The following is a 13,259-nucleotide window of genomic DNA, read 5'->3' as shown; positions in this document are numbered from 1 at the left end:
AGTTATGCAGGTGCATCTGTCTGATGAGTAGTCTACCTTTCACAAACAAGTAGAGACAGTACTCTACAGTGAAAACATTGCTCCCCTAGCGTCAAAGTGAGATAGTGCCTTTGGGACGCAGAGCTTCGAGCTGGGACTGGTTCTTTCGCAGCCATTTTCTGTCCAACCACACGGCCGTTTTGAGAAGCTAACCAACCAGGGCTGTATCGGAGGTTTGTGCCTGGCTCTGGCCAATGATTGCTATCCGATTTCTCTTTACCTCGAATCGAAATCTTCGTGTTTGACTGTTTCTCTTTATTTGATGGTGGCGTGAGAGGGAATTAGCGGCGGGAAAGTAGAAATTAAGACGTCGAGTTGAGGAATTCTAGGACCCGCTAGTAAATGGTCTCTCACTCACACATCAGGCCCTCCACAAAGACTTTAGCCCTAAAATGTTAACGTTAAGCATCTGTCAAATGTAATAGGCTAATTGGCTATGTTTGGCATGGTACTCAATAAGTCAGACTGGTGGTCGACGGGATGTCTTGAATTTTGTGTAAACATGACGAATTTGCGAAATCGTGAGTTACTCATCGATTCAATGGGCATAAATTGTGGCTTTTTGCTTTGCCTTTTTATGTGTAAGTTAGCTACCTAGTAAGGTTAATAGCTAGCATTAGGTAGCGCACATTGCTACTGCTAACTACTGTAGCTTGTTAGCATAGCTAAAGTTAGCTAGGTAGCTATTGTAACTAGCTAAAGTTGTGTCCGGGTTTTCGTCTAACTAGCTACTTTAGCTATTTCGTCTTAGGTGAAAATACAAACTGTCCTCCCCCCGCGTCTTTGCCTCGACCTCAAAGCCGTCTCTGGGTACAACTTTAGCCAGTTATGTTAGCTAGTAGTACTAACTAGCCAATTGGCTAGCTAACGTTAGCTATTTTGTTTGCCCGCTGGCTAGTTGTCAGGCAGCGCGGGAACAAAGGGAATGTTGCAGGTAGCTAGAAAAAGCCAGAGCAGAGCCATGCCTCTGTAAAACCTAACTGGGTAACAATCTGCTCATCGATTCATGACCATCCACGCCTGAGCTAGTAACAAATCATCCATGCGCATGTAGTTTTTATGCAACTGTTTGTATGGTAGATTCAGGCCAGTAGCTATGGCTAATGACATGTACGCCGATTGACATGTACGCCGATTGACAGCCTCGGCTAGACAGCTACAACAACCTGTGTTCAGTTTTCGATTGACTATTTTGATAGTTCATCCAGCCAGTGATTAGTTAATGTAGCTAAAACAGAAACAGTTTAGCATACAGTCAACCCTAATGTTTTTCTTAAATCATGCCCTAATAGGAACTGGGTTATAACTTCTGTCTTTGTTTACAGATGGATGGAGACGGTTCAACGACAGACGCCTCTCAGTTGGGCATGCCAGGGGAGTACATGGCAGGAAGCCACTATGTACTCCAGTCACAGGATGGTAGGTGGTGGAACTCTCCTCACAGACCAAGCGCCATAATCAGCAGCACCCTCTTCTCTAGCAGTTTGTCAACTCCATCATGTACATCACATTAATGGAATTTAGTGGAGACGAGTATGTGGACTGTATCTCCAACTACATTGAGTCGTTGTCAGGCTATACTTCTAAAAATTGAAATTTTTAAACCCCTACCATGTACCACAGGATGTTGGTGGCACCTTAATTGGGGAGGACGAGCTCGTGGTAATGGCTGGAGCGGAATCAGTGGAATGGTATCAAATACATCAAACATGGTTTGATGCCATTCCCTTTACTCCGTTCCATGCCGTTACTATGAGCCTTCCTCCACTGCCGTGTTCCTTTGTTTGTCGGCTGTGTGCCTTTTTTTGTCCTCTGTTTGCTGGAATCCTATACTTTTTAATAAAACGTCAATCAAATACAACCACCGACTGTTTCCTCGTATCGCTGACAACGACTCAATGTTGTCGGAGGTACACTCCGCCCACAGTCGTCACAACCCAACCGAGAAGTATTTATTTATTTATTTTTAGTCATTTAGCAGACGCTCTTATCCAGAGCGACTTACAGGAGCAATTAGGGCTCAAGGGCACATCGACAGATTTTTCACCTAGTCGGCTCGGTGATTAGAACCAGCGACCTTTCGGTTACCGGCACTACGCTCTTGACCACTAAGCTACCTACGTTGAGTTGAGAAACCCAGCTACCTCTTCTCTGACATGCACATTCCCCTTTTCAGAATAAAATGGGTGCCCAATGATACAGGACACAATCAGAGGACCCCTATATAAAGATACGGACATGGGCACTCCCACCTTTCAAATGCCCAAAGGTGCTTCACAAATAATGATGCTTACATAATGTAGTAATTCTAAATGACAAGGTTTGACATGGACCAAGTCACATGTAGATTTGACCTCGGACTAACCTTGCTTGGTGAATAGAAGTAGGGAAGTTTTGTGTAGGCCAAAATGTGGTGTTGAATAGGAATGTAACATGCCCCTCTCCCTGACACAGATGACTGTGATGAGAGCCTGCATGACCATGAGGAAGGCAACGGCAGCAAGGAAAACTTCCGTGAGCAGGACATCTACCTCCCCATCGCTAACGTGGCTCGCATCATGAAGAACGCCGTCCCACAGACAGGAAAGGTGTGGAGCATGACTCTTAGAAGTTATTTGCTTTGCTTGTTTTTTGCTTTTTATTTATTTGCTTTTAACAGGTATTTGGATTCTGTGAGGTCCATAAATCTACACAAATCAAGATTGAAACAGCGACAAAGCCAGATACGTAAACCACAGAATCATTTAGGGCTGCCAACACACCTAAATTACTATTAGGGATGCACATTTCTTATAATTTTGCTGCCGACTGACCGACTGACCCTCATTAAATGGTAAAAAAAAATCCTGACAGTAAAATTACGTGACGTGATTTTGCAGGTTTTTTGAAACATCACAGTACAGTTAAAATATATGGCAAATAGAAATCCAATATGGATGGTGATAAGAGATAGATGGGAGGTGTTGAATGGAGCTGAAGGATGGGAATAATAACAACTAACAACAACTAATAACAACAACATAACTAATGTAAAGCATACTGTGTCCATAATAAGTATATTTGGTTATAGGTTGAGAGCTTTTGTGAAAGAGCACAGTTAGAAAGATTTGGCATATACAGTGGGGAGAACAAGTATTTGATACACTGCCGATTTTGCAGGTTTTCCTACTTTCAAAGCATGTAGATGTCTGTAATTATTATCATAGGTACACTTCAACTGTGAGAGATGGAATCTAAAACAAAAATCCAGAAAATCACATTGTATGATTTTTAAGTAATTAATTTGCATTTTATTGCATGACATAAGTATTTGATACATCAGAAAAGCAGAACTTAATATTTGGTACAGAAACCTTTGTTTTCAATTACAGAGATCATACGTTTCCTGTAGGTCTTGACCAGGTTTGCACACACTGCAGCAGGGATTTTGGCCCACTCCTCCATACAGACCTTCTCCAGATCCTTCAGGTTTCGGGGCTGTCGCTGGGCAATACGGACTTTCAGCTCCCTCCAAAGATTTTCTATTGGGTTCAGGTCTGGAGACTGGCTAGGCCACTCCAGGACCTTGAGATGCTTCTTACGGAGCCACTCCTTAGTTGCCCTGGCTGTGTGTTTCGGGTCGTTGTCATGTTGGAAGAGCCAGCCACGACCCATCTTCAATGCTCTTACTGAGGGAAGGAGGTTGTTGGCCAAGATCTCGCGATACATGGCCCCATCCATCCTCCCCTCAATACGGTGCAGTCGTCCTGTCCCCTTTGCAGAAAAGCATCCCCAAAGAATGATGTTTCCACCTCCATGCTTCACGGTTGGGATGGTGTTCTTCGGGTTGTACTCATCCTTCTTCTTCCTCCAAACACGGCGAGTGGAGTTTAGACCAAAAAGCTATATTTTTGTCTCATCAGACCACATGACCTTCTCCCATTCCTCCTCTGGATCATCCAGATGGTCATTGGCAAACTTCAGACAGGCCTGGACATGCGCTGGCTTGAGCAGGGGGACCTTGCGTGCGCTGCAGGATTTTAATCCATGACGGCGTAGTGTGTTACTAATGGTTTTCTTTGAGACTGTGGTCCCAGCTCTCTTCAGGTCATTTACCAGGTCCTGCCGTGTAGTTCTGGGCTGATCCCTCACCTTCCTCATGATTATTGATGCCCCACGAGGTGAGATCTTGCATGGAGCCCCAGACCGAGGGTGATTGACCATCATCTTGAACTTCTTCCATTTTCTAATAATTGCACCAACAGTTGTTGCCTTCTCACCAAGCTGCTTGCCTATTGTTCTGTAGCCCATCCCAGCCTTGTGCAGGTCTACAATTGTATCCCTGATGTCCTTACACAGCTCTCTGGTCTTGGCCTTTGTGGAGAGGTTGGAGTCTGTTTGATTGAGTGTGTGGACAGGTGTCTTTTATACAGGTAAGGAGTTCAAACATGTGCAGTTAATACAGGTAATGAGTGGAGAACAGGAGGGCTTCTTAAAGAAAAACTAACAGGTCTGTGAGAACCGGAATTCTTACTGGTTGGTAGGTGATCAAATACTTATGTCATGCAATAAAATGCAAATTAATTACTTAAAAATCATACAATGTTATTTTCTGGATTTTTGTTTTAGATTCCGTCTTTCACAGTTGAAGTTTACCTATGATAAAAATTACAGACCTCTACATGCTTTGTAAGTAGGAAAACCTACAAAATCGGCAGTGTATCAAATACTTGTTCTCCCCACTGTATATCGATAACGGTCACTTATTAAATCATTACCTCAGTCTCATTCTGAACGTCGCGTAATCCTTGCACATGCAAGAACCCTAACCTTATTGATGAATCGGCAATAAACAAATTGGCTTAATTATTTACTAACTAAATAATAACACAGAATGCACACACACACGGTATAGGTTACTGATTACTAACGTAATACAATGAAAACAGGTCCCTAGTGGACTGGACTAACAATAGCATGACTGCCTGGTTAGGGGAAGGAGGGGTCAATTGAAAGAGAGTGAAAGGGAGAGACAGAGATTCAACTTATTGTTACATTTGGAAACCACCGCTCATTCGGATAATAAATGCAATGCATATTTACGTGTAGCTGTCCTTGATCGTCGTCTCTCTGTTGAACCACTTTCTCAAAAAGGGTTTGAGTGTCCTATTCCACTTCGGTGAGACTCGGCTTGTCTTCGAATGGAGTGTTCGTTAGAATAGATACTTCAGATGTACCAACGGTTGTCTGAGAGGGATTGTCCTTCCCAACTCGTGTCTTTAGTGAAAGTTCTAGACAACTTTACATGTACAGCTGCAGACTAATATGATAAGGTCTAGTGCGTGGTCTTCTTCTCTTGTAGAGATTGAGAGTTTTAGAGTTTCTCCATTTCAAACGTATGGACTACAGTCTCACGTTTTCTGGTCTGTAGAGTGTCAACCATTTGTAACTTTCAGCTCCTGCTGCACATCGGCTGGTCTGTAGCGGTTCAACCATTTGTAACGTGAGCTCATGCTTCACGCTGGCTGGTCTTTCTCATTCAAAGTTCTAACCATTCTAAACGTGCAGTACCCACTCACGTTTTCTGGTCTTTCTAGTCTAACCATTTTAAGCTGTGTAGCCACAGCTCCACGCTTCCTGGTCTAATGTTAATTTGTCTTTCAAGTCTTTATGCCCTCTTGGTAAAGGGGCGTTCCTACTTGCTGACACGATCTCTGATGGCACTTGGGGTGTGTCTACTCACTAACTAGTTTATATGAAAAACTATTATCTCATTAGAAGACTAAAATCACTTTCATATCTTCACCAAAATTATTTTATCATATATTTTATACAACATTTAGATGTAAACTTGATAAATAGAATATGTACACTTTCCGAGTTAGTTATTTCTTGATAGCATCCTTAATGACATCACAAAATAATAAACAATATGACAATGTTCCAATCTTTTGACGTTAGAAATTTTAGGCGGCAAGAGTCTCTGTAACAAAGAGATTTCTTTCTTCCCATACTAGAGACCAAAAGGAGTTCTGATCTGGCACCTTTGATCCTCACCAAGGAGAGAGTCATGACACTGCCTTAAGTTCACATTGCAAAGTGGTGGGTGACGCGCTAATAGTCAAGTGTAGGCAGGCTATAGCCTATGCATTCGAATAGCGAATGGAAGGCGCAATTTAATTACGAGTTGAGATTGAGAAATAAAAATAGCTCCTTTTTAATTGTGTTTTTATCCCCCGACTGCATTTAGAATTGTTAATTTTTGCGCAATGACTGGGCTTACAAAAGCAGGTTTCACTTCAGTAGCCCACATGCTTTTTGAGGAGCTACTCTCATGCTGTCTGACAGGTGGTAGGCTATTCCGCTCCTCAAACTAGGCGCTGTATGCTGTGCTCATGTCATAAATAAAATGCATGACAACTAACGAAAATACACACGTGCAAATTTTAATTCCACACAATTATGCTAATTAACCTATAGACCGATAAGCATGATCGGTCAAATGTATTTTGCGGCTAACCGTTAACATCTCTAATTACTATCATAACCAAATTGAGGCTATGTATTTTGAAGTGATAGGGACTCCTCTGACCTATGCAATGGTAGAGGAAACACTTAGACTGAGTACACTGTTGCTGCTTTTTGACTGTTACGCCAGTGTATACACCCTTATGTTATACTAGGGAAATTGTGTTTCCAAAGCTAGGGCTGACAGTGAGGACTTGTGAAGAACGGAATCAACAACCTCTGCATAATCAAAACAGTTGCTTTTTGAGAAGGCGTTAGTTCACAGTTAGCCATTGTTATGTAAATGACAGCTGATGGAAACAGAAAAGTCTGAGCCTTTTGGGTAAAACACTGGGGTAAATGCTCTATGGAAATGCGCCATTTTGTTAAGCACAGAAGCGCCTTTCAGGTCACCCAAGGACACACTGCATTTGTATCTTTCAAGACTAAATATTCGCCAGTGTTGATGTATTTCTCCTCTGCCTTAGCCCAAACAAAGGGTTTGTTATTGCTGTGTTCATTTCTTGGCCGTCAACTAGTTACACTGATAATACTTGCCCTTCCAGTTACTGTGGATTCTACTTTATACTCCCTAGTTCCAGGTGGTAAATATCTCAAAGGTTCAGTGTTTTCCCACCCAAAGCACGGCTTCGATGCCTGATAAATTACACAGGTCAGGTTGACCGGGCCATCAGTTTTTTTTGTTTTTTACCAAATCCATCAACAACACCTCAGATGTGAACACTGAGTTTGATTTCCCAGACACACTTTCTGGAGATTCTCCAATGACCATGCTTTTTAGTTCAGGACTAGGCTTAATCTGTGTCCAGGAAACTGGCCCTAAATGTAGTTTCCACATCAACCTTTGGCTGCATGTTGACCTAGATCCCCCTTCCACTATTAATTCTGTCCAGATAGCGAAAGATGCCAAGGAGTGTGTTCAGGAGTGTGTGAGCGAGTTCATCAGCTTCATCACGTCGGAGGCCAGCGAGCGCTGTCACCAAGAGAAAAGGAAGACCATCAACGGAGAGGACATCTTGTTTGCCATGTCCACCCTGGGCTTCGACATGTACGTGGAGCCACTCAAACTCTACCTACAGAAGTTCAGAGAGGTGAGAGGAAGTGTGTGTGTGCTAAGTGCCATAACTCGTGCACTCTAGACTGGTGTGTATGAGTTCTTATGCTATTCGCTATCCATGGGCCTTGGCTCAAACACAAAGGGCTTGTTATTGCTATGTCCCTTTTTAGACATCACACCATTGATGCTGTGGAAATACAGCTCAATTCATAACACTAACAAATTCTCAATGTGTGTGTCACTCTCTATCCCATAGGCGATGAAAGGGGAGAAGGGAATCGGCGGCATATCTGTAACAGAGGGACTCGGAGAAGAACTCACAGACGACAGCTTCGGTAAGTGGGGTTTCAATCCCAATAGAAATCATTCATATTTGCTGTTATCCTCCAACACTGTTACAAACTCAAGGATTAGGTGCTGTATGCATAAATGTATTCCTTTGTTATTCATGTGACAGGGTCATCAGCTAGTTTATGGTCTAGCTGCCATGATGGCCTTATTTACTGCAGTTCTCCCCCCTGGGCCCAGGCAATTTCCTCCCCTGAAGATTGTTAGCTTCTGAACAAACAGAGTAAAAACTCACGGACGACTAGGAAAAAGCTCAAACCAAGTTTATTCAACCACTGGGTCATACAGCTGCAAAGACAACATACAAGTCACACAAACACATCTTTATACCTTCCAACTAGGCGGAGTCACCTCCTTGCATGTCTAAGAGAACCAATCCTTCTTTGCTGTGTTTGCTGTTAGAAACACAGTAGGTTCCTCTTACTGGTATTGTCATGGCCCTGCCTAACTCTAGGACCCTCATGGGCGTGGAAGTGAGTATATATGTGTGCGATAGGACTAATCAGATGTTCTTCGATATGGGCCCCTGTGGCCCCCCTTCCAGCAGTATCTTCTCTCTTCAACTGTTGATCTTGTCTCGAGTTGAGTTCCACATCCCTCATGGTCCTGGTTCCGCAGCAACTGGCCTGCCTTATCAAGAACTGAAACTAGACTGTTGCCCTTTGCCTCCCTCCTTAGGAACATTCATATTCAACAATAATACAGTGCATTCGGAAAGGATTCTGCCCCTTCCCCTTTTCCACATTTTATTACTTTTGTTGTAATAAGCTTGAAATACTTGATAGACTGATCATGTCTTTGTCAGTGGGCAAACGTACAAATTCAGCAGGGGATCAAATACTTTTTTCCCCCACTGTATATGGTGGGGTCAATGGAGTGTGGATAAGAACTAGGGTTATGGAAGTTACTGAGTGAGGAAAAAGGCAATCACTTGGTTGCGGTCACTGATAAGGTTGGATACCCATGGATAAGGGAAGAGTGAGGAATGTGAAATTTTTTGCACATTTATACAAAAAATAAAAACGATGCCTTATTTACATAAGTATTCAGACCCTTTGCTATGAGACTCGAAATTGAGCTCAGGTGCATCCTGTTGCCATTGATCATCCTTGAGATGTTTCTACAACTTGATTGGAGTCCACCTGTGGTAAATTCAATTGATTGGACATGATTTGGAAAGGCACACACCTGTCTATATAAGGTCCCACAGTTGACAGTGCATGTCAGAGCAAAAACCAACCCATGGGGTCGAAGGAATTGTCCGTAGAGCTCCGATACTGGATTGTGTTGAGGCACAGATCTGGGGAAGGGTACCAAAACATTTCTGCAGCATTGAAGGTCCCCAAGAACACAGTGGCCTCCATCATTCTTAAATGTAAGAAGTTTGGAACCACCAAGACTCTTCCTAGAGTTGGCTGGCCGGGCAAACTGAGCAATCCGGGGAGAAGGGCCTTGGTCAGGGAGGTGACCAAGATCCCGATGATCACTCTGACAGAGCTCCAGAGTTCCTCTGTGGAGATGGAGAACCTTCCAGAAGGACAACCATCTCTGCAGCACTTCACCAATCAGGCCATTATGGTAGAGTGGCCAGATGGAAGCCAATCCTCAGTAAAAGGCTCATGACAGCCTGCTTGGAGTTTTCCAAAAGGCACATAAAGGACTCTCAGACCAACATGTCTCTGGTCTGATGAAACCAAGATTGAACTCTTTTGCCTGAATGCCAAGCGTCACGTCTGGAGGAAACCTGGCACCATCCCTACGGTGAAGCATGGTGGTGGCAGCATCACGCTGTGGGGATGTTTTTCAGCGGCAGGGACTGGGAGACTAGTCAGAATCGAGGGAAAGGTGAACGGAGCAAAGTACATTGAGATCCTTGATGAAAACCTGCTCCAGAGCGCTCAGGACCTCAGACTGGGGCGACAGTTCACCTTCCAACAGGACAACAACCCTAAGCACACAACCAAGACCACGCAGGAGTGGCTTCGGGACAAGTCTCTGAATGTCCTTGAGTTGCCCAGCCAGAGCCTGGACTTGAACCCGATCGAATATCTCTGGAGAGACCTGAAAATAGCTGCGCAGCGACGCTCCCCATCCAACTTGACAGAGCTTGAGAGGATCTGCAGAAAAGAATGGGAGAAACTCCCCAAATACATGTGTGCCAAGCTTGTAGCGTCATATCCAAGAAGACTCGAGGCTGTAATCGCTGCCAAAGGTGCTTCAACAAAGTACTGAGTAAAGGGTCTGAATAAATGTGATATTTCATTTTTTTAAATAAATTTGCAAAAATTTCTGAAAGTCCGTTTTTGCTTTGTCGTTATGGGGTATGGCTGTAGATTGAGGGGGGGGGGAACAATTTAATCCATTTTAGAATCAGGCTGTAACATAACAAAGTGGGAAAAGTCAAGGGTTCTGAATGCACTGTATATTTGAACAGAATATGAACTTTCTGCACTTTCCCTTTTCTCACTCAGTAACTTTCCGTATCACTCAGTAACTTTCACACACCAAGTTCCTTTTTACCCTTTCCTTGACCCTTGACATATACATTTCTTATACATGTAAAGTACTGAATAAATTCTGTTATGATAACATTAATACGTTTATTTCAAGCTAGAATCCAACAGTACACTCTATGTTTAAAATGTATTTCATTAATTTCTAACAGTGGGTGACAGTGAGTGACAGACCATTGCTTCATGGAAATTGTGACTGCGTAATCTGAAGTATAAATCTGTTTCCTTTTGCAGCGAACCAGTTGCCTGCTGGAATAATAACTGCTGATGGACAACAACAGAATGTCATGGTTTACACCACCTCGTACCAACAGGTAAGGGTGCTCCTGAGTTTACTCTCCACGCTGCAAGTACTCATTAAGACAACACGTGAGAGTGATGAGTTGCACCATCAGTCGGGGCGCTGGTTGCAGTGGCACAGGCATCCCGTCCCGCACCTCTCTGGGGACACAACCATGTGCACAGGGGCCATCTGACTCACCCCCCCACCACCACCACAAGTACACACAACTGTGCACCCCGGAACATGTTAATCCATGAATAATGAATATATCGTATCATAAACGTCTGAGAGTAACCATGGCTTGCAGCTGACCATAAAGAAGTGAGAAACAAAGATCTCTACATGTTAGTTCTGCTCTGTCTCTGGGTGGCGGGTAGCCTGCTCCCCGGGCGCCGATGACGTGGATGTTGATTAAGGCAGCCCCCCTGACCTCTCTGAGGGGTTGGGTGAAATGCGGAAAGAAACATTTTGGTTGAATGCATTCAGTTGTGCAACTGACTAGGTATCCCCTTTTCCCTTTTCCAGATTCCCGGAGTGCAGCAGATCCAGTTCTCTTGAGGAGGTTCCGGAATTCCCCATTTGTATTTGGAACACGTTTGAAATGGGTTAGAGATTACAGCATAACTGAACACTCAGGTCAAAAGATGGTGGTGGGAAGATGGAAAGAGAGGGGAGCGGATGCAGAACTTGCAGAGGGGGGTTTGGATCAGAATCGGATGTATGTTCTGGTCACGATAAAGAACCAGACTGGAGCCGATCTGGACACAGTTATTTGGCTGTTTTTGTTTATTGAAGATTTTCAGAGTCACTTTATTTGGATAGTCTGGATTTTCCATCTGCATATGCTCTACAGCAGGGAAGGCATTTGAAATTATTTCACTCTTCAAATAATATCCAGATTATTTCGGATATCCGGATAGTGTAAAATAAATGTTTTGAAAGAGAAAAATATATATTTTAAAACTTCAATGGAGACTTGATCGCGCGAGAGAGAGAGACGGTGGGGAAGGCGAGAGGGGAGCAGTGGCCGGTGTGTGTGGCACGGAGGGAGAGAGAGTAGACAAACTTGTTGCTGCCATAGGTTATCTGTCATACCATTTGGTAGTGCCTGTCTTTTGACTGCATCAAGTCGATGTAAAGAAGCTAGCTAGGTAAAGTAGCAAGGCTAATTTAGGTTATTTTGCTGCGCTTCCTGTCTTTATCTACAACAACTCCATTCAGATTAAACAGCCTACCTGATGGTTGATCATTGCAGCCGACTCCTCATTTAGCCAACTTAATTCCATAATTGTAATTCCGTTTTGCATTGATTATAAATCAATGCCTCTGACTGTAGCCGTTTTGATTGACCAACAATAACAACAAGCTACATGTTGGCTACCGGTGCGTCTTTTATGGGGCGCACTATTAACTGTCAACTTTTTATTACATTTGAATGTAATGTAGGCTATGTAGCAATGTCACATAGATAATGTTATTTCATTTTAGACCAAGCCTTTCAAAAACATTTTCTTTCCCCATCCCTACTCTACAGATGGTCATACTATCAACAAACTTGGTTGATAAGGAACAGCTTGCTAAGGTTAAGGTTAGGTTTAGACTAAGGTAAGGATTAAGATTAGTAGATAGTTAGTAGAAATGTTACTGATAGTCTGTAGACCATCTACAGATGGACTATCCAAATAAAGTGTTACCCTTCCCCCCCCCCTCCATGTTGTCTATCACTTTTTTTGAGTTATTTGTGTTTATGGGGGGGAAGGAATGGGGGGTATTAACATAAATTGAAATGTCTGTCTAGTGAATTGGTGACTTCTCTGACGACCTTGTAAAGCAATAAAAACAAAAGTAGTTGAATGTTGACTTCTGCACTCAACTCCATTGTGAACAATTGTAAGTGAAATTATTTAAGATTAGAATCATGTAACTATTTTATCATTTCTGTAAAGTTATTCTAATGTTGGTCCTTTTAATAAAAATGTAAGCGTGATGCCAGTCTCCATTTTAGTTTTATAATCAAGTTTTTACCCTAATCTCTCCACCCTGTCAAGGTCTTATAATATTACAGCACAATTTAAGACAGCCCTAGGCGAATGGGGCCTATGGTTGCCTGCTGCCCAGATAGTGAGAAAAGGGGACTGGAAGATGTTGGAATAACCAGTAAGGAGAGTCCTTGCTGCTTGTGAAAGAGACCTTCTGACTATGTTGGTGCGACAGTTGGGTAAGGAGACTGTTGAGAAGAAGGGGCTGTTGAGGGGCTGTCATCTGCATGTTCTACAACATTTTACATTTTAGTCATTTAGCAGACGCTCTTATCAAGAGCGACTTACAGTTAGTGAATGCATATGGTTTTTTTTTCATACTGGCCCCCAGTGGGAAACGAACCCACATCCCTAACCGCCAAACCCTCCCCTACCTTGGACGACGCTGGACCAATTGTGCGCCGCCCATGGGTCTCCCGGTTGCGGCCGGCTGCGACAGAGCCTGGACTCGAACCAGGATCTCTAGACCACTG

General features: G+C 43.3%; 1 protein-coding gene across 1 annotated transcript; it reads left to right on the top strand.

Moving 5' to 3' along the window:
• Positions 1–103: 103 nt before the first annotated feature.
• Positions 104–12,734, top strand: nfybb (nuclear transcription factor Y, beta b). Its single transcript, XM_084186366.1, has 7 exons — positions 104–212; positions 1,365–1,458; positions 2,494–2,627; positions 7,440–7,637; positions 7,860–7,938; positions 10,699–10,778; positions 11,273–12,734. Exons 2-7 carry the CDS (start codon positions 1,365–1,367, stop codon positions 11,303–11,305), a joined length of 618 nt encoding a protein of 205 aa, XP_084042492.1. The 5' UTR covers positions 104–212; the 3' UTR covers positions 11,306–12,734.
• The last annotated feature ends 525 nt before the right edge of the window (positions 12,735–13,259 follow it).

This window comes from Coregonus lavaretus (genome assembly GCF_964263955.1).
Source record: "Coregonus lavaretus genome assembly, chromosome: 21".
In the NCBI taxonomy this organism is placed as follows: Eukaryota; Metazoa; Chordata; class Actinopteri; order Salmoniformes; family Salmonidae; genus Coregonus; species Coregonus lavaretus.
Note: the sequence above shows the minus strand (reverse complement) of the source record. Positions and strands in the feature narration are given on the sequence as shown.